Genomic DNA, 23,581 nt, shown 5'->3' on the forward strand with positions numbered 1-23,581 from the left:
TGAAGAAAGATTGGTACCTCTTCAATGCAAGAGACTAACTTTGGAGAGGTTGCCATGGTAATGTGGTTCAGCGAGTATTAAAAGGGTTGGATGGTGGAAATCATGACAATACCGAAACCACGTCGTAAAAAAGAAACAAAGATTTTCTTCAAAGTATGTTACCGAGGCTTCCTCTGTATTACTCCTGATATCTTAGGATAAAGAGATACACCTCTCGTCTCGGTTCTCAAATAAACAATGAATACGACTCAGCCCAATTGTATTCCCTGTTACTCACCCCTCAGACAGGGTGGACTTGACACTGCCGGTTCGTGTAACCTTGGACCCGTGGTGGCCCAGCGGGAGATCAATGGACTCAGAGCTGGTGTGCAGACTGGTCATGCTTTGGCAGCTCAGCGTGTCCTTGCTGCCAGCTGACGAGCTACAGGCCGGCCAGGGCCGAGCGTTGGAGGGCAAGGAGAGGCCAGAGGCCGGGCTGGAGGCCGGGGAGTCGGTGCACAGGTCTGGGGTTTTACCGTACAGCGGGCTACTGCCGCCACTCAGGCCACCAGCGCTGCCCAGGCTCCCCGTGCCAGAGGAGGGCGAGTCCAGACTGGCCTGCCTCGCCAGTGTGCCGTGGGGGCTGCCCAGTATTGAGGGGCACTTGCCAGAGTCGGGAGTGCCCGGAGAGCTGGCCTTGCTGCTGGCTTTGGTGCCAAACAATCTGGGGGGTAGAGAGGTGGGTCATTCAGAAATGCTCAAAGGACAAGTGATGAGCTTCTGTAAGATCCATACTAGAAAGTGGATTACATTGAGGTTACCTAATGTGTGTTGCATTTGAAATTACCGCAGTGGTCAAACACATCAAGGAACTATGTCTTCAAATTGTAACTTCAACGTAAAACTTAGGCTAAAACACTGAGCACACTTGTCAACACATTTATCCCTCGCAGGCAAACTCCAGCTCATTTCAGCGGCGGACCCTGAGTATCTTACATCTGCTTTCACAGCTTTGCCCGTTCAGCCCTGTGACTTTGAAGAAACTAATATGTCAGGCCACTCAGCCCCGTTTGCCTCCCACATATGCTCAGACAGCCTGCTACTCATATTGCGCCTCTCCCAGTCTGTCATTGCATTAGCATAAAATATCAAGGTGCAAAAAAACTAGCAAGCTTGAAGGCATGCAGACGAAACGGGTCGGCTTGACGGATCAGATAGGGACGGATGTTGTCAGGGATCGGCCAGACGAGAAACTCCCGTCTCCTGTCTGTTCTAATCAAGACTGCTGAGCTGGGTTTGCCCAACGCCAATGAAAAGCCATCGCCCCTTCGTCTGCGGGGTAAAACATGTTTCCTCTGCAGTTGCAGGGAACACTCTATGATAAAGCACCACTGCCTGTGCAGCCAAGGGAACGCGCCAATCAATCTTTTGTCGGCGAAAGGATATGATTTATTAAATGTCATACGTTCATCTTGCGTATTCAAACACCTCTAAATTAGTTGGAGTATTTTTTACAAGACAGCTACAGACAATGTCTTCCACAAATGCTGCAGGACTGCTGGGGGAACCGTCTGAGTCAGGAAATGACTATGAACCAAATTCTGAAATAGATAGAATCAGAATCACCTGAATCCAAAGTACAATCTAAGTACTGCAAGACATGAACTTGCATTGCAGCTTCCTGTACTGAAAAACTAACGCACAGCATGTGATGAAATGCTCGAGTCACATAGAAACACACACGGCGAGAGACAAAGACAGAACGGAAGCCGCAAGCATGTTTTGTGTGTCTGACCTGCGGAACGTAGGGGAAGCGATATCCGGGTACTTGGAGCCCGGCTGCCTGAGGCCCGATTGGCTGGTTGAACTGGAGGTGGGGCTGGACTTTGGGGAGGTGGAGAGTCCTGAAGCGGCGTCCTGGTCTGACACCGCCACTTTCTCCTTGTCCGTCTGGTTGATGGTGATGGGACTGGAGCGGTCGGAGCCCACCTTTCCGTCCCTGCGTTTGGCGCCTGCTTGCGTCGGCGCCGTCCCGGCTGGCTTGCTGCTGACGTTGGAGTCGATGCTGGTGGAGCTGGAGCGGTGCCCGCCGCGGCCCGCTGCCGTTCCGCTGGGGGATTTGGCCGGTCTGGGCAGAGAGCGGTACTGCAGGGTCACTTTGGAGGCGCTGCAGTTGAGCAGGACGCCGTCGTCTTGAGGCTGTGTGCCGTCCAAGCTGGTCTTGCGCACACCGCCGATGCCTGTGCCTTTGCCGAGGGCAGCTGAGGATTTGGGCGCCTTGCCCAGGGTGGCTGAGCCGCTGGCCAGTGTCGCCCCGCTCGAGGTGATAAGGGTACCGCTGGAACCTGGGATCTTCTTGTATCCGAAAGACGCCGTGGTGGGTGGGCGTCCGATGCCGGAGGGAGGTTTCTTACCTTCGTCTCCACTACTCTTTCCGGCATCAGAGGGTGAGCGCTGGATGGCGGGTGAACTCTTGGAAGGCGCCTTGCCCTTCTCCGAGGCCTTAGCGTCATCCGTTTTGCCTGTCAATTTGCATGAAGACATATTAGCACAAATATAAAAAACATCAACACCCAAGCAGATTCTTGGCCCAGTGCCACAGAGCAGGGAAAGCCAAATTAGTGTACCTTTGGGAAAGCAGCCAGAAGGCTTTATCACAGCTCAACTGCAGTGAAAAGCAACACTTAACTGCAATAAAGATGCCAAACTTGTTGAGTGGACTAAAATGTAAAAGGATCGGCACATTCTCCAAGCACAGGTATCCGTGAATTATTTTTTTTTGGGTGGGAAAAGGCAACAAATATGCTAGCAACTCCTGTCCTTCACAAAACATCTTTTACCAAAATCAATATTTCGACATGAATGTCCTTTCATGAATCAACTCCCACCTGGTGTCTTGTGAGCAGCGGAGGCACCCTTGGTTCTGGGCGGCGTGATGCCCACCTGGGCCGTCATGCCCCGCCTCCACGAGCCCGTCTGGGTGGCCTTTTGCCCGGCGTCCTCATACTGACTCTGGGCTTGAGCGGTAGAGGAGGACGAGGAGGGCTTCCAGCGCGAGGAGCCGCTGCCGGGGTCCATGCTAGCATCCAGCTCTTCCTCCACCTTCTTCAGGTCTTCGGCTCCGGCCCAGCTGCTGCTCACCTCTTGCTCTGCATGTTTGGACCTGCTTCCTTTTTGGGACTGGGGTTGTGGTGGGGATGGGTTTTGAAGAAAGCATAAATAAATAAAATAGTGAATGTGCTACCTAAAATCTTGAATGTTGTTGCGTCCTTAAATGTACCAATGGGGGAGTCTCAATGTACAGACAGACATAATGAAAGTGCTATTTAATGTGTTTAAGTTGAGCAATGATCAAGGGCGTGAAGAACTAGCTATTTGTAGTTGATACAATGTTATTTTAAGACCATATTTAAAGACACACCATAACGTCATAACAACGCGGTAGAAGTCCCTGCACCAACTGAGCAGCAGGTTGTTTGCGTCTGTGTGAAGTCGTAGCCATCTCTTTTGGGACCCGTGCACACGCGCACATGCACGCGCACACGCACACGCACACACACACACACACACACACACACTAGGGATTACTAGCCCACCTTGACAGATGGCCAGTCTCCCTAGCAACACCAGGGTCTCTTAAGAGCCCGGTCTGTTGTGTATTTCATGCGGGGCCAAAGATACTTGGCAGAAAAACGCAAACACCGGCGAGGAGAGATGAGCAATGGCCTTGGGTTCACAGTTAATTCCCGTAGCTGTTTTTTTAGAGCTCACGCACTGCCTGGCCTTGGGTTCCATGCTCAACCAGCATGCTAGCAGCTCCGCATCTGATATTTAGTCCGACTGTATTTTTAGTACTGATCACTTTCTGTAACTGCTTTGTAACCTTACTCCTATGATTTATTTAGTATTGCACTTTCACAAAGTTGAGGGACTATAAGAGACAGGTTAAAGAGTCTTGTCTGCCAAGATGTCCCTACTGTACTGAGGCTGCAAAAACACTTTCGAGTTGTCATTCCTAACCACTATTCCTTGACCCCAGTGGAAAACGTCAAGGAAAGATTGTTAGGAGGATTCTTAGGAGTAAGGAGAAGACAGCCGTGGTGAATCCGACTAAGCTACGTCATTATGATGCAACGGGAGACGCATGTTAGTGACGTCAGTTTGCAGTGCCGAAACTACAATTTCTCCAAAGATGGACTACAAAGACGCATCTAGGAGGCCTTCGTGCATTTATCATTTTTACTTTGTAGCCCTTTTTTTGTGTGGAAATGGGCTTCTATAGTTCTGGGAATGCATAACTCCTGTCAATCCAAAGACGGGGTTCGTAACCGGATTTGTTTCACAAGACGCCATTTTACCAGCTCATTTTACCATGGTGACTGGGTCCGCCCCCTTACTGTCAAAAACGAAAACCGCGAGCGAGCAAGCAGAAAACAGCCTCGCAAGCGAGGAGATTCAAGTTTCGAGCCAGAGCTTTGCACGCGAATGTTCGATTTCCGCGCGTGCATGGACCTGATTTGCGCTCTTTTTACATTGATTTGCCTTCATACTTTCCGTAAAGGATGGTCCAATGGTTCCTATGCTAAAGGAGCTAAGTAGGGGAGCATTGTAGCTCCTGTCCTAAGCATTTAGAGGATTCAAACAGCTGTTACTGGCCACTTACACTACTTACAGGTCATTTCACTCAGTTAGGAACCTTCCTAAGCAAATCTCCCTGTAGTGACGCTGTGCACGACCAGATCGTTTCATAAGAAGCCATTTTACAAACTAATTTTGAATCGATAGAAAAAAAGATAGTGGTTCCCTATAATAATAATACTATACTAATTATATACTAATACTAATTTTATATCGCGTACCAAAACACAAAACAAAAAAAGAAAGGGGGAAACAAAACAAACAAGGAGGAATGTGCACGCGGCCTTACCTGCACCCCTTTGGTTTTTCGCGATGAGCTGGCGGCGAAGTAGGTGGCCGTGTTCAGATCATCAGTGCTGATGTTGTCTAGTGTGTCACTCAGGCCGCTGCTCACAGAGCTGCTGTCGTCCCAACTGCAAGAAGAGAAGAACGCGGGTTGCCGAGTTTGTTCTGTTATTTCAGAGCGTGCAACGGCCGCCACTCTCACACCAGGACCGACCGGTATGTTCTGACCTTACACAGCGGTACATGTGCCATCTTCACCTTCCCAGTGTTGCAACTTTGAAATGTCACTGACCAATAAAAGACTTGTTAGAATGATGCGCAAGTATAATTTTCCCCTCTAATTTTAGGGAATGACATGCAAATTGTGGGTACTAGAGTTCTCAATTCCAAATGCCGAATTGCTCAGCTGTTCCATAACTTGTGGGTTTAATATAAATACAGAAGGAAAAATGACTGAGCAGCCCAGCAGACACACAGGGAGAGGGAGAATGAGAGATGACAATCGGTACCGACAAAATGGATGTTAACACAATGGATTACAGGCAGATAACAAAAGAGCCAACCCCTTTTTTTCAATAACCGATCCCATCTGATGGGAATTTCCAGTCTGACAGATTTCGAACAACAGCTTGAGTCTCTTTGAACAAACACCCCCCCCCCCCCAAACTACTAATTACACTTTTATCAACCAGTCAATTCAACTCTCGTCATTTATAATTGATCCCAGGCGAGGATGGGACCCGAATACAGGCGGAAAACAAGGGAGTGATGACTCATTCTTCACAAAGGCTCACAAAGGAGGAAGGCGATAGTAGGTGTGAACGTGGGCGAGTTGGAGACATTCGGACCTGTTCAGCAGTGACGTGATTCATTTTCTAAATATTGTCTCTGAAAATCAATATCAGGTGTTCATGCCAACCATGACTTGTGTATTTGACATGCTTCACGTTGTTGTGTTAAGCAGCCTGTTGCTGGAGACTACACGTGGAAATTAATATATGCTCTATATTGACAAGCCATCTATAAAAACGTTTGTAATTATATAGGGGTGCAACCTGGTTCTCCACCCGTGCAAAGTAAAATTGATTTGCTCCTATGGCAGATTCACAATGAGGGGCATTTATCTTTATCTAATTTATCAAATTTTGCAGATATAGCCTTATATAGTAAGTTCTTATGGAGAGTTTTAGGCTGAAATATACAAAATAATAAATATATATCATAAAAGAAAGTGTGAAAGAGACAAGAGGCAATGTGCCTCCTTGTTCTCTCATTTTGAGATGTCCTTCTCCTTAAATTCAAAGCCGTAATCGGAAAAAGAAAGCCGCAGAGACTGATGTTTGAAGCGCAGAGCAACGTTTCGTATGAAATAAATTGGAAATGTGAGCCCCAGTGCTGTGTGTGTGTCCACAGCTTTACTGCGTTAGTGGGTAAAACTGAAAAAGGCCTCTCCTGAGCTCTGAGAGTGGAGCTCTGATATCAGAGTCGAGTGTAAGTGTCTACACACGCCGAGCTTTAGCAAACAAAGCCCTGGGAAATCGATGGCTTTGAAACATGCCCGGGTTGTTTCCCTCTAATCGGTTCCTCTCATCTGCACTTAAGACCGTCTTTGCTGATAACGTGCCTGTGTTTTGAGTTGAGAGCAGCGTCGTCTGACCCACGCCGGCTGCTTAGCACGTTGTTTGAAGAAGGCGACGGCGAGCCGAGTGTTGAGGTTAAATACGCAGTCGTTCGTTAAGGGAGGAGGGGGCGGGGGTGGGGGGGCTTTGAGCTTCGGTGGTTTGAGCTGGTTGACGGTGCATGCGGGTCACCTTGACGATCCGATTCAAAGGTGCTCAGCTTTACAGCCACGGGGGATTTGCACTGCACTCCTCTGAGACCGGAATGGAAACGGAGCCCAATTTAAAGCTGAATGAAGCAGACCAAAACACTCCAAAACATAAATAAAGGCTGAAATCTATAAACTGTCATGTTGATCTGCTGTAAGATGAAAATTAGAAGAGATCAAAGACACAGATGGTCTTTTTACAAGAGCTGATTGCCCCTTTTGCCAAATTGCACTTCTCAAATATCATTCAGGCGACTTTCAAAGTGAGAAAAGGTTCACTTTTTCCCACATTGCCATTAATTCCCCCCAAACTGAGACAAATTGGACTTGATAGCAAGACGAGCAAAATGACAAAGGGGCAGTCAGAGGAGGTTTGGCTATTACCGTAACGTGGGGGGCAGAGGCAGATGGCACTTACTTCCAGTTCTTACATATATATGTAAAATGCTCTTTTGGGCCAATTAGCAGGACAACTATGTAAAATATAATTATAACGATAAGTCAAAGATGAGAGCTCTCGGAGTCACAAAGGAAAGATGCCCCCTTAGCATGTGCGTTCACTTCTGTAAATGGAATTATTCAGTCATAGGGGAAGATGTCAATGTATTGGCCTCAAAGCCAGAGGTTAACATACGAGTACATGACTGGCTTTTCACCACCATTGAACCATTGCAGTGCAATGAAAGGAGCTTTAAGTTCTCCATCTTTGGTTCTGTTTCTAATGATCATCATCTGTTAACATTAACATGGCATTGTCCACCAACCTTTATCCAGACGAAGGCGAAGGGTTGTGTTTGATGTGTGATGTTAACATCACAGTCCTCAAGATTTTTACTGATATAATTACAAGAGCAACAACAACAAAAAAGACGTCCCCATCCTGAGAAACCCGCCTGACTGTAATGGGCTGAATATTTCATTGCGAGCGGCGATGTACGGAGCAGAATGCTTGAGACGCGGCCGCTGAGGGGAATGTGGCCTTCTCTCCCATATCTATGAATATGAGCACAGATGCCACCAAACAAGTCATCTAATCCCACTGTATTTTAATTGATACTTATTTTCATTACACAAAGCTGCGTTGCCTTGGATCGTGACGCCCAACCAAGCGTGTCCTTTTGTTGATGGGTGTAATGCAGTAGCGCTATGGAATCAGCAAAAAATCTGGCACCAGAAAGCAGCTTCTCACCGGCCAAAGGCAGCTCTCTGGTAGCTAAATGAGGATGTCTACTCTTCTTTGCATTTCTTTACAGATTCAATTGCCAATCGCGGATTTGCGCGTTCGGCTGCTACCGAGAAACGAGCACACTGCTGTGGCTCCATCCAACCGTGCAAACGTCCCCTCATGCAATATTCAACAGACTCGGTCTTGATTCTTTTAAAAGACCCAGAGGACAAAAATGGCCATCAGCAGCACAAAAGAAAAGGAATAACATTGGTAATTACTCTGTTTCATTTAGATTAATGAGATCATGATGAGGGTTGATAGATTATTGGGCGGGATAATGCTAAAGTGAGTGGAGATGGGATGTCCACAGATGGGGGAAGGCAAGGCGTAGTTAAGAGGACTTCTTATGTAATGAAACATAGAGGGGGGGGGGGGGGGGGGGCTCATATGCAGCAGTGCCTGAAGACGTCGGGAACCCAGCAGATGAATTAGCGTCTACATCTTCAATTGAAATATGAAATATTATTGTCAAATTTGTAACACTTTGGATATTATTGAACGTGTTTTTTGTCTGAAAAAGCAACATGTGGTTAAATTGCAAAATCTGCAAAAACATGAGAATTTAGGAATTACTTCTGTCTCCTAGCAGCAGGTTGTTAGTTGGTCTAATATACAAACAGCCGTCAACAAATCAGGCCTTCAATCTCAACTTTTTCCTGCGGTTCATTGTGCTCCTCGGGTGCTCCAAAATAAATCCTTAACTGCACACAGAAAGCGAGGAGAAGAAAACAGAGAAGCCACAACAAAGACGTCTTCTCCAACCACCATGACAACTATCTGTGTCGCAAGAAGAACTTTGCTTTGAAATGCAGGTTTTTTCCCCTCACACACACACACACACACACACACACACACACACACACAGAGCAGGGCTCTGCAATACAAATGGAAAGCGCTCATCCTTCATTTGCCTGTGCCGTAATCCCAGTTAATGCCTCTGAGCCTTTGCAATTAAACATGAGAAAACACCAAGACATCCGCTCAAATGACTCTTCTTCTCTGTGGGCTGCCAACGCTGCCGAGGCTCCCCTAGACTTTGATGGGGAGCACAAAGAGCCGGCCTATCAGAGCCCACTAGGCAGTCTGACTCCACTCGAGCGGCAGCACAAAGCAGCATCAATGGTCTGTTTTACAGGTCATACGTGTGTAAGAGGGTTTCCAGCTGTGCCGCCAACTCACCTCTGGTGGGATGGACGCTGGCCGTCTCCTTGCCGCAGAACTCTTCCCCACTCCCCCACTACCACGGGAGGGAAAACCCCAGCTGATGGAAAGGCTAGAAGCTGTGAGACGGAGTCCAGAGAGGGAAAGGGAAGGAGAGAGGGGAAGGAAAGCACTAGCTCACTCTTCCACTTTCACCCTGGTGCTTTATGCTGCCTGCTGGCTCCTCTGGCACCTCTCCCTCTCTCTCTCTCTCCCCCCTCGCTCTCTCTCTCCCTCCCTCCCTTCTTCCCTCCAGGATGGGCCTGTCAGCCCTTAAAGATGCTGTCGGACATGCCCTCAGCAGCGGGACTACCGAAGGTCAATCAAAGCGGGATTTCAGTGCAAAAAGTAGCTTGATCAACAGAAGAAGGGCTTTGTGCCGAGCCGTGACCAAAACCCCTTTGACTGGAAGTGATCTCATGCATTATACGTGAGATACTCAGAAAAGTCTGCCTGCAGTTGGGACATTATTCATGATCAGCGAGGAGCGGAATGGAGGGAAGCACGGGAGGAGAAAGGGGTGATAGAGTTGGTACATTTATTTTTTTTCATACAAAAAGACTCACGTCAGTGCAACAAAGTCTTTATTTGATGACCGGTGACGCAGAGCCAGACAGCTCATCCAAGAGATGCCATACGAGACACCCTGCTTCATCCTGTCTTTTGGAAGTTCTGGTCACTTCTCATGCTATCAACACAATTCTTATTCACATTGCAATAAAACGTTATGTTTCTGAAGCTAGAGGTGTGATCTTACAGAGGAAAGAGCTTAAATGATGCTGATACTATGTTTAATCACCTCTATGAAATGAGACCAGGCAATAGGAAAAGCAAAGCGGGATTATTAAGCTATTGTCACAGGAAGAGAAAAGTATTTGATGAGACCGATTCAGGTCGGCACAACTCAATTAAACAAGAGGGACAGAGCGACCTTGGGGAGACAGGATGTAGACGAATCCGTTGCCAAGCAGTGACGGACAGTGGGACGTGACGGGCTGGGCGGTTAAAAAGCGTCCAGGCTTCCTACCGCATTGCAGTCATAGAAAACAACAAAATCATTATCCGCTCAGCATCGAGGGGCTTCTGACCAGCTGATGAATCCTGGCAGGGTTTTGTTTGGAAAGTGTGCAAACAAACAGCCAGCACACGGCCGAACCCAGACGTCCTCCTACTCCTCTGGCCAGAAAGGACATGAACTCACTAAACCTCGTTTAAATAAGATGGACGAGTATTATTATCTTAGAACATGTGAGGAACAACAAACTATTGTATAATGGAGGCTTGTCTGTTACTTTAAAGCAGAAGAGCTTGAAAGAAGAGTCGAAACAGTGTGTTGATGAAACAATTTTGATAATTGACTAATTGTTGATTAATTTAATTTAATTTAATTTATTTTTCCTTTTATCACTTGACTGTTCTATGATTGTAGAGATGCATTTCTCTGGAGCTTGGACCCGACATTGTTCGGCGTCTCTCTGGGAAACGCTCGATAGAGTGGCAGAAGTTAACAGCGTGTCAGATCTGTCAACTTTATTGTGCTTTTCATGGTATCAGACTAAAAGATGACCGACGATGAGGTAAGTGTATGTATGGGATGTGGGTTCTATTGACATTCGGGTCAAGTTGTCTTTACAGGTGCACTGAAAAAACAGAAAAACAGGTTGGGGTGCAGCTTTATAAACGTTCATCTGCCTTAATTGCACCATAATGGCCGTCATCTAACACAATTACATTTTCATAATCCACCACAGACTCGGGCTCCATAGCACCGAAGTGAATTACCAGTGATGGGAACTTTGTCGATTCTTATCTCACAGACTCATTTGGCCTGTCAGATGAAGAATGGATTCATATCCTCTGCAGATTTTCAACCACATGCCGGTGCGGGGCTTCAGCAGAAGTGGCCCGTAGTCTACTTATCCTACAATCTATCTTATGTTAGGTCTAGATGAAGACAGATATTTCACGTACCCTATTATCTGAACCCTCAGAAAACTCAGGAGTTCTAAGACCATCCTAGAAGAAGATTATTTCCATGCTCCATTAGCAAGTTATGAATAAGATGAGAGATGACACATGGTAAAAGTGATAACAACAGCTCAAGACGACGATATAATCTCAAAGGTTTGAAAGTTTGAAAAATGACCAGAGCGCTGAGGCTCCACGTATATTGGAAAACTGTTATAGTGAGGGTTTGTTTCCTGTTCTATTTTCCTCACTTCCTGCCCAGGTGTGTTTTCTTCACCCTCTGTGATTTTCCGCCATGTTCCTGATTGTTTCCTGCCGCGTCCAATCACCTGCACCTCCCCAGTGTATTTAAACCATGTGTGTCCTGTCTCCTTGTCGGTTGGTTAATCATTGCTGGTTAGTCACTCAAAAAATATCTACAGTTGTCAGTTTCTTTAAAAGACTTAATTGTTTTAAGAGAATGTAAGGGAGATATTTAAGCTTGCGGAGAACAATAGCAATGCAGGATTTTTAGACAAAGTATAACGAACGTTGTGTAAAAACATATTGACTAAATAGGGCACCCATTTAAGGCTGAAGTCCAACAACAATGGAAACATGATTGCTAAACTGGAAGGTTAGTATTTATGCAGTGAAACAACACCTGTGGACATTTTGGCTTTCATCACCATTCATTCAGACAATGGAAGTGGTGTGGTGTGTCTTCTGGTTTCATCACTGCCCGAATGAGTCAACGCCAGAGAATAAGAAACAAGACGATAACTTAGTTTCCATTCCCCCAAAAAATGGAAACTTCCCCTTGAGCTACTGTGAATGATTAGATGTTAATTAGTGCGTGTTTGTGTGGGCTGCAATTTGCGGTTTTTGAGAGGAAATATATCTGTACTCAGGCACCTGCAAGTGAGGACACACTCTTGCATGCACACACACGCACACACACAGGCAAGGCAGACACAGCTGAGTACTCAAAATGGCTGTAGAACTTCTTCCAAGTACCATCACAGGGTGCTAAGTTTTGTCTGCTCGTTATTAAGGGGGGAAAGACAGAAAAAAGACGTGTGCGTGAGAGACTGACGAGTGCCAGATAACTTGCATTCCAGGTGTGACGTGAGGGGATATTTTCATCATTTTCAGCAGAGTCAAACTACACAGGATGTTACATAACGACTGTGTCATTGATGGGAAGAAAAAAAAATTGATTTCAAATCTCCTGGCCGCTTACGGCAGCACCGAGGAGCTGTGCAGCCTCAACCACGACTGTCACAGAGTGACAGCTGTGACACACACACACACACACACACAGAAATCTCCACACACACTTACCTAAAAAATGGTGGCCAGAACAAACACACAAACAAGCTGTATTTTTTTCCCTTTTTTTTCACACACACAAACTGGTCTCCAATCCCCCAAAAGCTTCTAATGAGAACAACAACAAAAACGCAGAGGAAGCTGCAGAGTTCAGGCCTCAAACAAGAGGCTGAGAGAGGAGGAGAGATATACTGACACACACACACACACACACACACACACACACACACACACACACACACACACACACACACACACACACACACAGAAGAAACCAGGATGCTAAAAGCGAGGCCCGGTTAATTATTCATGACTCTGGTGAGGATGGGAAGCCTGTCGGTGTCAAAACACTCTCCTTGGGCGTCTTTTCTCGACAGTAAAGCCACGAGCACCCGCTCATCTATGTTGGATGACAGCGGGGTATTTTTAGAGGGCGGCTTCAGGCCGAGCACATTTCCCCATTGTTTTAAAGCCAACTGATCAGAAAACAGGTCTGAGCCTTTGCCGTTCTGCTCTGCTCAGCTATAAATACACCGTTTGTGTATTTCTTTATATATATATAAATATTATTATATACCTTCCATACCAAGCAAAAAGACGCTGCGATTCTCCAAAGCGACGTGGACACCCACACAGCTGATCCGATCAACAAACACACATCAGCCGTATCTGACACCAGCCTCATCATGCACATGTCTCATAGCGCAGCAACCAAAAGACCTGGTCTCTCAGTCGCCTGCAGGCTGTGAGTCTTGGCGAGTGGCTTCAACGAATTTCCTGCAGGGTGCTGTTGGTTTGGGATGAAGCTGCCATGGGGGTTGTTATGGACAGAGTAAAGCATAATGAGCCTCGTGGGAGATCGGTTTATGTACACAGAGCCCAAGTGTCTCTACTCCTGCCAGTGTGCTCCCAATTACGGCTTATTCAAAGAGGAGGAAGGAAAAAATGCTCAGTAGCTTACTTTACGGATAAACGATCATTTTACACTGCAGTGTAATGAAAATAGAGTAGAATTTGTCCAAAGCTATGTATTCAACAAGAGCTAAAATCCCCCGGTCTGCTGTAACAACTTCTTCTTCGTCTTTTTGTGACCACAAACTTTATGAAGAAGCTGTCACTTATATCATGGCGAACACTAATAGCCATTGCTATACATATTTGGCCGGGCGCTTGTGAGAAGCGGAGCCAACGAGGAAGCTTTGCATTCTACTGAATACTCCTCCAGTTCTCTGGTTGCAGAACTAAGAACACACTTTATAAACCAATGGGTGACGTCACTATGTTCACTTACTATACGGTCTATGTTCTTATCCTTCATCCGTACAGCAAACAATGGGCTGGTCTCACAAGGATATTTTAGACTGCTGTCTAGCGTTGGGCCAGTGCAAATAATGTACTTATATTTGCATTATATGAAAATACAATTACTTGTTGAGCCCAATATTTTTCCCCCAGCCATGTCTCTATTGTAAAAATCAGTAACACTTGCAGGCACCAAATGACAAAAAGATAAAAACAGGGCTAGTCCCATAGTTTGCCAAAGATGTTGCGAGTGGGTAACAAAGGAAAAACAGTTCTAACACATTAGATATATTGAGTGAGTCAGACTGACTGCTGTCAGCATAACTGAACTCCCAGCATCCCCAGCTCTGATGATATGCTCTAAGAAGTTCCTGCGTAATGTTGCTTTCTTCACTGATTAGTTTTATTACCATGTCCTTAAATCCTCCTAGAGGACAAACGGACGGAACAGAAGGCTTGTGTGTTGAAAATCTCTTAATAATCCGCAGCTGACTGCAGCAAGTACAGATTCCTCGTCTGGGGAAACATGGTTAAAGATATTTGAGGAAATTTACATTTAAATGAGCCACTTTATAATTATAAAAGAAAATAAATTAACCACAACTTTTATCAGAAAATCCCTCATGAATATCAGAAATTGAAGATCTACCTTATTCCTTTTAATCAACCATTCACTCCAAACTCAAAGTATCTCTTGGGTAAGAGAGCCAAAAGGAAACAGTGCTGGAGCAGACATGCAAGAAGAAAAATGGCTACAATGTTGCCTGTGTTCCGACTGGTTCACGTCGGCCATAAAGAAAATAAATGTGACAGGGGGGGGAGGAGAATCTACACAATAGTAGATTCAACTCACTTCCAATCTAAGAATAAATAACTGATGGTATCTGTCCTTCCTACAATGGCGGCATGTGCAATTCAGGAGATGAAAATTTCTTAAAAGTCAGCAGGAAATTGTTTGAACTTGAGCCTTATCTGCTAGTTATTTCCCTTAAAGCCAGGGCGGGGGGAGTGCGGGGGGGGTTTATATGGCGGGAGAACAAATCCTGTCCTACGGACGGAGCTGAAGCCGGGCTGAGGTCGTGTGTCAGTGGGATGTGACCGCCCAGCATCCGACCATCACACATGTCAGAGAGGCAGCGAAGAAGCATTAAAGCCATGTGTACTTTTGTGTGTTTGTACATTTGTGTGAGGAAGGGAGAAACAAACATGGTTTCAGCGTTCTAACTCTGCTCCATTCAGCAGTCTGCTGCCTGCAGGCAGCTTAGGGGTAAGAAGGCATCAATATTTCCTCGTCACTCCCAGAATCCCCGAAGCGCTAACAGACATTAACAGTGAAAAGCCACAATTTCTCTCACGTCACGGCAAGGTGAGGAAGACTTTAGACATGATATCCAAATACAGAGATAATATCTGAGCAGGCTGAGGCGGCGAGTTGGCCTATGTAAGAGACAGTTGACAGGGTTCATACTTATTCTAATCCATTCCTTCCCTTATTCCCCACAGTGTCAAAGTGTGACAGGCAGACCAGCGCGAGACTGACGGGGCCTGGTCTGGCGGCTTAGGATGCTCTGCCAGTCAGGGATGTGATCGGACACACTCCCTGGCTGATTGGCTCGACTGGCCGCTGTGATGAGGGCGCCCTGTGAGGGCGTGCACGTGGACCAGACACGGAGGGATCCGGTGGGCCGTGACACAACTGGAGTACTTAGACAGGAGGCAGAAACATCATCAGCACTAGTCCTACCTGTTTAAAAGGTCCCTGCATATGGAGGACATTGGCCCCTGGAATGGTATCCACAAAGGGAGTGTGTCTTTAACAGCACTGTACTGATTCAAATGATTACAGCAAACTTGAGAGCTGTATCTGATTGCTTTCCAGTCCTCACACCTCAAACTATTGCCGCTCATTAACATTCTGGCTGAAGCTGAGAGTTGCGACGCCGGGAAATGTCACTGCATCGGTCAATTCCCAGCAGCCCCTCTGACGGCCTGTCATCACAATCGTGGCTCGACAACCTTAAAAATCGATGGCACATCTCTCTCTCTCTCTCCCCTCACTTAGTCTTGGATGTCCCTGCAGTAGGGGCGCTGCCCTCTGAAGGACAAAACTTTCCTTCTACTTTTGTTAATTGTGGTTTTAGGTTTATTTCTTCAGTTTTTTTAGTTTTGTCACGTCAGCATTCGTCAGCAAACCTCTTTGTAATTGTCGGTTGGAAAGTGTCATATGGTCATAAAATGTGCATGGTGGAGACTAATATGTATATAACGTGAAAGGCAGACACTGTATGAAAATGTGGTATATTTAAGAATTTGCATTCACATATCCAGTGCGTCCGTGCGTGGATCACAAAGTCAAAACGTGGACATCGTGGCGCTGTCCACCCCGATGTCCAAACCTCCGGTAGAAGCGAGCAGTGGGATTGACGGACTCCATCCTTACCTGTCTATGTCTCCCTGCATCTCTTTGCTGCCTCTCTGGGACGCTTCTCGAGAGGGGGCGGCGGGGTCGGAGGCTCGGCCCGCGTTCCGCGCATACAAATGCAGGCCGCCGTCGGTGAGGTATCTGCGGGACGGGAGTCAATTAGAGCAAGTAGATGTCGAAGAGGGGGTTGTATGCTGTACAGATTTGCAAATGCGTGATATTGGGCTAGGATGTATGTAGATCAAACTGACCCGACTTGATATGTCCGGCCACAGTTTGGTATAAAAAGTCTGAGTTATTCAGTTTTTCCTTTTTTTTTTTTAATGAATAAAGAGCAACGGATTAATTAAATGAATCCTTTAAATGATTATGTGTGTGCGAGGCAACGAGGGAGCTGTACGATTTTGAGGCTTCTGCCAGAAAGCTATCAGACACGCCTGATAAGACTTGGGGATCATCAGTGTAATTAAGCTAATAATTCAGCTAATCACCTTTCCTCCCGACGTGTTCTTACATTTTCTGTTCTGACACATCGTTAATCCTGCCGATGCTTTATCGCATTAGACCCCCCCCCACCCCCACCCCCTCCTGACAGTACGCCGTGCGCCCAAAACTCCTTCACGGGCAATCTAAAGGATGCCCAGTGGGAGCGCTGTTATCGGGTGCGTTGTGTGTGGCATGTCAATTGCTCCCACGCGTTGAAGGTATTCATCGCTCATGAGCGATTGAAGGCCGGAAGCCAACGTGCGTGATGTTGGGTGGGAGACACTAGCTCATCTTTTTTCATTCAGGCAGTCTGTCAGTGTATCGAGTGCCCTGAAAGTGTGTGTGCCCCTTTTAATGCATGACCGACCTGTGGTGGCCTCGGTTATTTGTATTAATGAACGCAGAAAGATGGGGGAGGCCGTGGTGGAATGAATGCACAGCCAGCTGTGACATTGAATGGAACCATTCATTGGTACGGATGAGCCTTCAAAAAACGCCCTCTAAAGTAGCAAGGTATTAGTTTGTGCATTTCTTCCTACGGTGTAACTACTAAAGTCTTTGTATTTAACATTTTAGAGTTCACAGGAAAGGCGGCCTTGGAAGCGCGTCATACTGAAAAGAGAATACGTTCAACTTAACACAGCACGAGTAAATGAGAAAACGACTTCACCGCATGGACAACCCATGCAAGGGCTTCAGAAAACATTGTGCTCAGCGCGAGACAAGAATTGTTTCCAGGAGACACTCAAAGTGACGCGCACAACTGGGTCACACACCACTTGTTGTTGCCGTTTGTGGATGATGAAATTATTGTTCTTCTGACTGTTTTAACAGTACAATCCCATGATTTCAGATAACGGCTGATGAAGTAATGTTAGTCCTTTGCTCTTTTTCATGATATCTGAATCATGCGATGACAATGACAGATCTCAGACTTTGAGCTTTAAGTCAGAAACCATGGCAACAACAAGTAGGTGCCGGCCATGTGCATCACTTATTTCCCTTGGAGACAGTTTTGGTAATGTTTTGAACTAAATACTTAATTAACACAAAATGCTGCGCATGGAGGTTTTCAATGTGTGTCAGGTTAGTGAAGATGTTAATTCATTTGTGGATGTATTTATGTATGTATGTATCTATTTGGACGTATTTTTTTCATTTGCAGTGGATTGAGCTCTTGGGGGCACTAACATGGCTGTCGAAAATGTTTCTATATGCAATAAATCTACAGACACCGATTGAAGTTTTATGTTCAAAACCAAAGTTCGGTAGCTGCTATGATGCTATAGTATCATATTGAACAACAATTATTGTGATTTCAGAGAATGATACTGTGATCACGTTCACCGTCTGAGTTTTTGGCTCCTAGCAGTACTGTGGAGGTTTGGTTTTTATGGGTTGGTGCCCGTTTGGTTCATGCCATGAACACAAATTAATTTCATGCTTTTGCAAAAACTTTCGCACACAAAGGATAAGGAAAGTGCGTCTTGGCAAGTAACACTGTGTAAACGTAACTTTTGTATGTGAGTAAAGCACTGATTAGGCTTTCCAGCAGGAAGTCAGAATTAGTCATTGCATCAGAGGAAGCTAACATGCGTAGCACTCGTCATCCTACCCGCTTGTGATCTCATCCGTCCGGCCGTTCCTCCCTAGGATGTCCCCATCACTCACGTACCCTGCCACCTCCATCTGCTTCCCTCCTGCTGCACTCTCCCCCTGCTCCGCCCCTCTGCCACCCGCTGCCGCTCGCCTCAGCGGGGCGCTGTACACAAACCTGGAGGGGTCCGAGTGGCCGCTGTAGCGCCCGGTGGTGGTGCCAGCGCTCGTCGTGCTCGCTCTGGGCGCAGCGTAGCTGCTGGGCAATGAAGGCGCGTCGCCTGCCTGGAGGCGTGGGGTTTGTGTTTGGCCCAGACGCCAGGCCATGGGGGAGGAGCGCGTGGTCAGGGCTGGTAGGCTCCGCCCATTGACCTCGGTGGTCACCGTGGTGTCGAAGGTGGTTTCTAGTGTACTGTGGAGACAGAGGAAATAAGGCCTTTATTCCGACGTTTTGGTGGAAAGTGTCTTGAATGATTCGAAATCTCAAGTCATCCTATCAAGTGCAGTCCTGTGCAAAGGGCAAATCCTTCAGGGGGAAATGATCACATTTGAAGCCGAGAGTTGTCGGCATCCATCGAGCGCCACTGCCTTCCTGCTCTTATGTTGTTTCTCGTAACCTTGCTTTCTGCACGTGTGTGTTCGGCTCTATAACCTTCCCTAAAGTGCAGTTCCTTCAAGCGTGTTAACTTATAGCGAATGCTCCCATGAGAGCGTACGTCAAACCATAATGGTACATCTCAAGGAGAAAAAGAGACAAAGCTACCAAGCATGCTTTATAAAGACAAAGGATGAATAAGGTTGATTTAAGTAAATAAAACTAGGAAATAACTAGAAGTCAGTAACGGCTGAACTCTTGTAATGGCAGCTTCTCAGGTCTGTACAGATTGGTTATTTCAGAATTTTAAATTTGTTTAATCATTGACAGGAAAGATAAATCTTGCGTTAAGTAAATGAAATGTCATCAACTAAAGGATTGGGGAAAAGTAATGGAACCTGATGGAAGGAGACCGAGAGCATCTTACCGAGCCTCCATCAGCCCTGCAACAGCCACTCCACGTATTTATTTTTATAATATTGCTGCAGAGGGATTGCAACATGTCAACTCCTGTGCAACACGCAACTTCCATCTATCTAACATATTTTTCCAATTTGCAAACAGCGTGATGGAAGTGCAGCCAGTAAATCAGCTGGACTGTGAATGCAAAAACAACACAGTCATGGCCACACACACACACACACACATCCAGCCCTGCAGCTCCATGCAGAATGACACGGGGAGCGCGGCGTGGCGGCAGTGGCAGTGTGAGCTCTCTCTGCTGGGAGGAAGGGGGCACTGCATTCACACGCTTCATCATAAGGATATCATGTTTGTATGTTACAATGAGCTTTAGCAACTTTTTTTACTAGCTTTTCCCTTATTATGTAAATGAATATATAAATGACGCTTTGCTGCACGTCTGCTGCAATATCGCCTTTAGAATTATTTTTACGGACGGTAGTGCGGATGGAGACCTGCGTCTGCAACCTCCATTAGGTGAGCAAAAAAAAGAAGCAATGACACCTTAAAGCAGCGTCTCACACATAGCTGGGAGAGAGGTGTGAGCCTCCTTGTGCATTTGTGTCTGTGCGTCATGGGCAATGCCAAGTTGCCGTGAGAGGGGCAACAAGGCCGGCCAGATTCACAGCACATCTCTGTCAACACCTCCCGAGGTTAACACAGAAACAAACACACACAGACACACAATATAAGTGATACGGGCAGTGTCAGTTCCGAACAGCCAAATTAGACAAAAATAACAAAAACTGCTGCATATCTAATAAATTGATCACAGGCAATGTGACAATACCAAAATCAATTTTGCCGTGGTGTAGAACTCAAAACCATTTAATCATTAGTACACAATGTAGGTTGCAAAATCAGCTTATCTTTATCTCCAGGCAGCAGAGAGAGAGAAAAAAAGAAGAGCGGCAGATTCAATGAGGGAGACTGTGTGGGTGTGTATGTGTTGAGATAAATGAGCATGCAAAACCAGAGATATGGCCCAGCAGGAAGCAAAGAGGAAAAGTGCAGAGATGTTTAAGACCTACCACATATGAACACACATGTTCAACTACGGAAAACACACAATATCCTCAATATAATTGGGTTCATGGCATAAACAAAACATCTGTTCAGCCACGAGATCAGCAGGACAAAAATCCACATTGACTGCAGGAGGTGTGTTATTGCTGAGCAATGGTGAATACAAATGCCCTACATCTTTTCTCCTGCTAACGGGGTCTGGGGGTCTAACAGTTAAACAGAACCTGTATTTCCAATAGTTTGTTGGAAGCTCTTTCTGCGTTCTCAGCTTCAAATGCTGTCAAATGTCATGTACTGTACAATATAAGCCACAGTATTTCTTTCTTATGTGTTTTTGTAACCACATAACTAAGTCACACATGACTAATGTATCGTGAATAAATACCAAAACAATTTTTTGGGACCTTTAAAAACAGGTGAACTTGAATTAATTAAATAAAAAGTGGGGAAATGAATGGTGGAAAAAAAGATTGCAAGATTCTTTTTTTTTACAGCTGTCCACGCACTCCAAACATTAGGTAAATACGCTGCATATATTTGTAACAATTTGTATAACATAGAGGAAAATTAGTTACATTTGAGGAACTTTATCCTGCCGTTTTCTTTTCACCTTTTCAACATGAAATTTCCCGCTCTCACTTGTACAAATTGGTAGGCTTGCAGGAACATTTTTAGTAGGAGTGAATAACATTCTTTTGGAGGCAAGAGCTTATGAGACATGTGTAAATCCCCCAATAAAGTGTTGTATCCATAATTATTGAATAATGACAGAGAAGTTCACCTAGTTGCAGTCTGTCAAATAACGATTCAAAAGACATGAAAAGCTAAATAGCATCAGACTGTAGACTTGTTGACATGAATAGGTCGTAGACTATGTAGACTTGGTCTCACAGTGGAATGATATAATTTACTAAATGAACATCATACTGTATTAAATACAGCTTCAAACCATGAACTCATGTTCACGCAGGGAATACATCAAGAGAAGTAGTCATTTTACACGATCACACACACATCCATAGGCACACTGCTTGCAGCGCAGAGAAAACTGTGACGCGCCGCGGCCTTGTTTTGTGTGCGTGTGCATGTCGCAGTGAGTCTGGTAAGGGTGCGCTCGAATGTTATACCCTGCTAGCTTGAGTGATTCAGAGGCGTAGCTCACCGCCACCACAGACACGCGTCTTCAATCTGGATCGCCAACACAACCATTACTCACACACACACACACACACACACACACACACACACACACACACACACACACACACACACACACACACACACACACACACACACTCTGGTGAGAGGTCACTTTCCATCTTCCATCATGGACGGAAAACTCCTCCTGTCAAGAAGCTCCCGGTTTTGTCGTCCTCCAGCTAAACCACATCGCTCCTCATCTCCGTCTAACTGCTCTCACAGCAACATTGTCTGGGATCGAGGAGTGTCTCTGGCTTTGAAACATCGTTACTGTTCAGAAATGTAACTTAACTCCTAGTGAACGGTTGCAATCTTTGCAAATTGCCTGGTAATGATGCGTCAGCTAAAGGCATATCTACAACAAATTGCTCTCTTCTCAGAATCCTGTACATGAGCACAAATACGACCAGCGGCTATCTCCTCAGTTCAAAAGCAATGAATAATTTAGCCTGCCAGCGTTCTCTCCGTACCCCGAATGTGAGCACCAAATCAACAAACCACAACGGAATGCTTAATAAGTCCAGCGGGTTCCTGAACGTCTCTGAGGGCAGACGGGGATTTCTCACGACCCTTTTCTGTTTGTCCTGGCAGGTGAGTATTTGTTGACAAATTCATACCTTTTTCTTCCCCTTTAAATGCGAATTAATAAAAAAAATTTCGAGGGCTCAAGGCGATTTTTCATCAATATAGACAGTCTGTGCGGCCTTAAAAAATCGGGATCTCTGAGGAAATTGTGAAGTGTGACGTGAACTGGGCTCCCGTGAAGGCTGCAGTATCAAAGGTTAAACGCGTAAACTGTGGCATCATGTTTTTCCAACCGGGCAATATTAACTGCCACTGGCTACATGGCAACAATGCAGTCTTTGGTCTAATGGTATAATGGTTTCCACAGAACTGCAGTGGCTGTTTCTGTGCGACTCCACGTCCATGTTCTGATGGCTCCAGCTGGCAGACCTAAAACCAAGCCTGCACGAATGGGGTATTAACAGGTTCTGAGTATGACAGTCCCGTCTGCTCGAGCGGAGCGGTGATTAATTACTAAAAGAGCTCAGAGCTTCTTGGTGATCACAGCCATTTCTCCTCCATGGGAGGGACTAAGAGGGTCCGGTCGGGGTTTTGTCATGGACAGAATTGGCATTGGGAGGCTGGCTTTGCATTGACAATACAAACATGTCCGCAGACTCTTCAACGCAAGAGCCCAATTCCCTTTTTGTTTCCGTTAAATGTAACGGCTGCTTAGCGGTTTGCGGTTCAAGCCCTCAAACACAGTATATGATGCTGGTGACAATCAGGCACTTTGCACATCTTTCTTACTGACCGTCCCTTACAGACCGATCAATCGCACCCCAACCCAAACCTCTGTGATAAGACAATGGCGTTTTATTGATCGCGCCTGGCTTAGACTCCTCTGAAAAAAAAAGAGAACAAATGCACACACACAGACCGTCATCTGTCTTGGCTGTCTCAGCCCAGCCAAGCTCTTCTACTGCAAATGGGGCAAAACACACAAAATAATAGAGTGAGGGAGGGAGAGGGGCAGAGCAGGGAGCCACTGCCCAGAGGAGCCGACATAAACCAATGGTTATTACGTCATCGTCGCCTGAGCCGCTGCCTCCACACTGTTGAGATGGTCGGCGGCCCCCCGCGGCTCACAGAGTTGTCTATCAACTCCTGAAATGTCATTTCATGAGCGCCAGCTGGTGGCGCCTGGGATTTCAGATGATTAACAGGAAAATGCGGGGAGAAGAAGACATGCTAACAGTCGGTGACGCATCTCCCTGTTGGATCGCTGAGCTGAACTGACTCATTTCAAAATCAGAGAAAACACGAGGAATCTCCAGTGATAAGTGCTGGGAAGTAAAACTCACAAAGGAAACCTATTGTCAGCGGTTAGGTCGTGATATTGGTGCGTCTCCTGCATAGGGTTTGAGCAGTGTCTCTCAAACTGTGGGGCACGACTCTCTAGTGGGTCGCAGTGGTATTACAGGTGGGTCGCAGAGACAAACAACCATTCACACTCACATCCACACACCAACGGGCAATTTATAGTTGCCA

At 46.1% G+C, this 23,581-nt stretch overlaps 1 protein-coding gene across 21 annotated transcripts in view; it reads right to left on the reverse strand.

The window, feature by feature from the left end:
- The window catches only part of nav3 (neuron navigator 3), a 333,028-nt gene that overhangs the window by 45,113 nt on the left and 264,334 nt on the right, over window positions 1–23,581 (reverse strand). For 15 of the 21 annotated variants that reach the window (XM_078101049.1, XM_078101047.1, XM_078101048.1 and 12 more), the window contains 6 exons: window positions 18,263–18,655; window positions 16,180–16,302; window positions 4,907–5,030; window positions 2,868–3,159; window positions 1,775–2,501; window positions 278–703 (listed from right to left, as the gene is read on the reverse strand). In XM_078101049.1, the coding sequence (XP_077957175.1) occupies window positions 278–703; window positions 1,775–2,501; window positions 2,868–3,159; window positions 4,907–5,030; window positions 16,180–16,302; window positions 18,263–18,655 (2,085 nt within the window). The remainder of the gene's footprint in view (window positions 1–277; window positions 704–1,774; window positions 2,502–2,867; window positions 3,160–4,906; window positions 5,031–16,179; window positions 16,303–18,262; window positions 18,656–23,581) is intronic. The other 6 variants (XM_078101055.1, XM_078101054.1, XM_078101051.1 and 3 more) reach the window with 2 other exon arrangements.

Source organism: Gasterosteus aculeatus, chromosome 4 (genome assembly GCF_964276395.1).
Source record: "Gasterosteus aculeatus chromosome 4, fGasAcu3.hap1.1, whole genome shotgun sequence".
In the NCBI taxonomy this organism is placed as follows: domain Eukaryota; kingdom Metazoa; phylum Chordata; class Actinopteri; order Perciformes; family Gasterosteidae; genus Gasterosteus; species Gasterosteus aculeatus.